Below are 3,968 nucleotides of genomic sequence, written 5' to 3'. Positions count from 1 at the left end.
GACCTCTTTTCAGTTAGGATGTGAATGTGGGAGGTCCAGAGTTCAGGAGTTACCCATTTACAAAAAGATGAGGCCTCGAAGTAGTAGTTAGATCATGAGGCTTCTCTTTCAGGGAGGCAATTCAGGCCTGTGTACAAGAGACTCACTCTGCATTTGGCTAGCACACTTTCTGTAGCTAGAGTTTTCCTGCCTTGCCCACAGTCAGGACAAATCTTTGTCACCCGCCAGTCCCATAGCCGCTCAGACCCAACCAAGTAAACACAGAGACTTATTTTGCTTACAAACTGAATGGCCGTGGCAGGCATCTTGCTAACTGTTCTTATAGCTTTAATTAATCCATTTCCATAAATCTATACCCTGCCACGTGGCTTGTGGCTTACCGGTGTCTTCACATGCGGCTTGTCATGGTGGCGGCTGGCAGTGTCTCCCTACCTCAGCCTTCCGCTTCCCAGAATTCTCCTCTCTCTCTGTCCCACCTACCTCCTGCCTGGCCACTGGCCAATCAGTGTTTTATTTATTGACCAATCAGAGCAATTTGACATACAGACCATCCCACAGCAACTTTCTGCTTTCCATGGAAGCAAAAAGCACACGAGACAGCCAAATCTGTCAGTACCTTTTTCCTGGCTGCTCAGGCTCCCAAACTGTGGAAAAGTAAGTTTTAGTTTTGGCTTTCACTAACAACTTGGTTCAATTACTCTGTCACAGCAGCAATAATCAGAGCTGGGTACTCCTGAACATGTCAGCCTGCTTTTATTTTGACTTTTAGAATGGTTGCATTGCCTGAAAATTCCTCTCAATCTGAGGCTTGATTATTTAGATTGTTGGATGATATTTAATTTTAGGATTATGAAATATTAATATGTTGATAGTGATAATGAATTTTTGTTGATGGGGTTTAAAAACCCACTTAACTATAGATATTGAGCTATCTCCTCAGGCTGAGATTTTACTTTTTGTTTTATATTATAAAGTATTATTTGGAACACAGCCATAAGCCTTCATTTCATGTGTTGTCCATAACTATTTTCCTGCCTCAGTTGCGGAGGAGTTGAAACAGAGAGTGTTCTATAACACAATATATATGTTTAAAAAGAAAAGCTGGACAGAGCTGTCTTCCAGCCCTTCTCTGAGAGTCCAGTTGTTGTGCAAGTCCACAAGACAGCAGAGTTAGAAGACAGGATTCTGAGGAGCCTGTCCTGGTTAGAACCCAGAGAACTGCTGCCACCTTCACAGCAACCATGGGAGAGAATGCTGAAGGTGATCAGGTCAAGGAGAAATTGATTGAACTGAATTGTCACTTCACATGGGTGCTGTTTTTCGAAGACCTTGACATACCTGATTTGGAAATGAGGATCTCTGAGAACCTTGAGTTCCTAGACATCAAAAACCAAGTAGGGATGCTTAACCTTAGGGCCTATGTGAGACACCTGAAAGGCCAGCACGAGGAAGCCCTGCAGAGCTTGAAAGAAGCAGAAGCCTTGATCCAGGGAGAGCAGGTGGGCAAGAGAAGCCTGGTGACCTGGAGCAACTGTGCCTGGGTACATTACCACATGGGCAGGTTGGCAGAAACCCAGACCTACCTGGACAAAGTAGAGAACACATGCAAGGAATTGGGCAGTCCCTTCCGCTATAGTATGGAGTGTGCCGAGATGGAATATGAGAAAGGCTGGGCCTTGCTGAAGTGTGGAAGACAGGATTATCATCGAGCTTTCGCCTGCTTTCATATGGCTCTGAGAGTGGATCCTGAAAACCCTGAATACAACCTTGGCAATGCAGTTGCAGCCTATCACATAGACTTTGATGACAAGAATATCTCTCTAGAACCCCTAAGAAAGGCTCTAAGGTTAAATCCAGAAGAACCAAATGTTAAAGTGTACCTTGCGCTGAAGCTTCAGGATATAGGATTAGCAGCTGAAGCAGAAACACACATTGAAGAAGCCCTCAGTAGCACATCCTGCCAACCCTACACATTTTGCTCTATAGCCAAGTATTACCGAAGGAAGGGCTGCATAGACAAGGCACTCCCTCTGCTACACAGGGCCTTGCAGGAGTCACCTGCTTCTGGCTACCTGCATTACCAACTAGGGCTCTGCTACCATAGACAAGTGATGCAACTGAGAACATCCACCGATAAGCCGGCCCAAAGGCAGGCGGCACAACAGGCCATTCTTGAATTTCAAGAGGCTGTGAAACTCAGGCCCCGATTTGAGATGGCTTATGTTGGCATGGCTGAAGTTCAGGCAGAAATCGGCCAACATGAAGAAGCAGAGGCAAATTTCCAGAAAGCCCAGAGCATGAAGGAACTGTACACGAATCTTGAGTGTCACAAAGAGCAGGATATTCATTTATGATATGGCCGTTACCAAGACTTTCATCGGAAATCAGAGGATGAGGCTATCAGCCAGTACTTAACAGGTCTTAGTCTGAATGAAGAAACTTTGTCTGGAGGAAACTACTCAAAGCTTTGGAGGAAGTGGCCACAAGACGTGTTCACCAGAATGTTCTGACTTGTGGAGAGCACTTGCTTGCTTGGGTTAGTCCACAAACTGAAAGGGGATAGGAAGGAAGCCTTGCAATTCTATGAGAGGGCTCTAAGGCTCACTGGGGAAATAAATGAACCCTGAGTTCTGAATGCAGCTCACATCTGGGAAGTGAATGTACTCATAACTGAGGGTTCCCAGCCTCCTTCCCGGTTTCTTTCTCCATCCTCTTTTTCACCCCTCATTGTGGTGTCTATAAGGAACTTGCACCCCACTGCACCTGCTCACTTACTGACCAGGACTGGCCCCTGCTGATCTGCATTCCCTTGAGCTGTAGGATCCTAGGACATCTTTTCCTTATGTCTGTGTCTTGGGGAATGCAAGTCTTCCATCCTCTGCCTGCCAGTGTCCTGGACAAAGAGGTCTTCTCCTAGGAAGCTTTTACTGTAGGTCAGAAGATACTCTTAGTACAGTGCAGTGTCAGAGGAAACCAAGTGAGCAAAAGGGAGAGTTTGAAAGCGGAGAAGTCTCACCTTACTGCAGAATCATTCTTGGCTAATAAGAGTCTTAAGTTTGGGAAAAGCCAAGCAGGGGAAACTTGCCAGGACCTTACAGACAGAAGATGATACAAGGAGATTTGTGCAGGATTTCTGTGCTATTGATAGTGTGTTATATGTGATATTTTACCCTCAAATAAATTATATTCAGTAAAATTCCCTAAAAAAAATTAAAAAAAAAAAAAAAGAAAAGCTGGAAAAAGTTACCTAAGAAACATCACACAGTGGGACAGTTTTTGCCTTCCTTCATCTTCTCCCTTTCCTGCTAGAAGGGCCCTAAAGCATTTCTGATGGAGCAGAGGGGAGAGATGAGCCAGTACCTGCCCCACTCACAAGCCCTGTTGGCTCTGTCCGCCACTTGCTCATCTCCCTGATCCAAAGCCAAAGAGCAATTAGGAAGTATTAAGGAAATCGTTGCCTGAAGTCACCAGATATGACTTCTTGTAAAAAATAATCTGGAGGGGGGAAAAAATATCAAATGGAACTTTGCAGTAAAATGTCCCCCAAATATATCCAGAAGCTAACAGACTGGCAGTCATTTATGAGTTTTAGTAAATCACCTCTGAAATAAGATCCAAGATTGGACCTGGCTGTTACTTCTGCAACAATATACCTTTCTTAAGGTTTGGTCTGTCAATTAGACTCGTGGATTTTCAATTTAAAAACATCAAAGAGAGGGCTGGGGATTTTGTTCAGTGGGAGAGTGCTTGCCTAGTGTGCACATTGCCCTGGGTCCAACCCCCATTGTGCCTCCCAAATCCACCCCCACAATGCATGCAAAAAAACCCACAAAAGATATTTTTATGTTCCAAGACAGGTGAATGTATTTCCTTCTTCTTTGCTGTCTGTTGTTATTCCCTTTCACATAACACACTCTTTATGTGTTCCTAAACAGGACTGAGATGACTACCACTGTACATTTTCAGAA

General features: G+C 44.5%; 1 protein-coding gene across 1 annotated transcript; it reads left to right on the top strand.

Moving 5' to 3' along the window:
• Positions 1-1,135: 1,135 nt before the first annotated feature.
• Positions 1,136-2,566, top strand: LOC114708450 (interferon-induced protein with tetratricopeptide repeats 1-like). The gene has a single exon (XM_037210984.1). It carries the CDS (start codon positions 1,242-1,244, stop codon positions 2,352-2,354), a length of 1,113 nt encoding a protein of 370 aa, XP_037066879.1. The 5' UTR covers positions 1,136-1,241; the 3' UTR covers positions 2,355-2,566.
• Positions 2,567-3,968: the final 1,402 nt, after the last annotated feature.

Source organism: Peromyscus leucopus, chromosome 14, assembly GCF_004664715.2.
Source record: "Peromyscus leucopus breed LL Stock chromosome 14, UCI_PerLeu_2.1, whole genome shotgun sequence".
Lineage (NCBI taxonomy): Eukaryota > Metazoa > Chordata > Mammalia > Rodentia > Cricetidae > Peromyscus > Peromyscus leucopus.
This window is presented reverse-complemented; position numbering and strand designations above follow the sequence as displayed.

Excerpts from the sequence above, each read along its gene's own strand:
- LOC114708450 (XM_037210984.1), top strand. The coding sequence starts at position 1,242 with ATGGGAGAGAATGCTGAAGGTGATCAGGTCAAGGAGAAATTGATTGAA.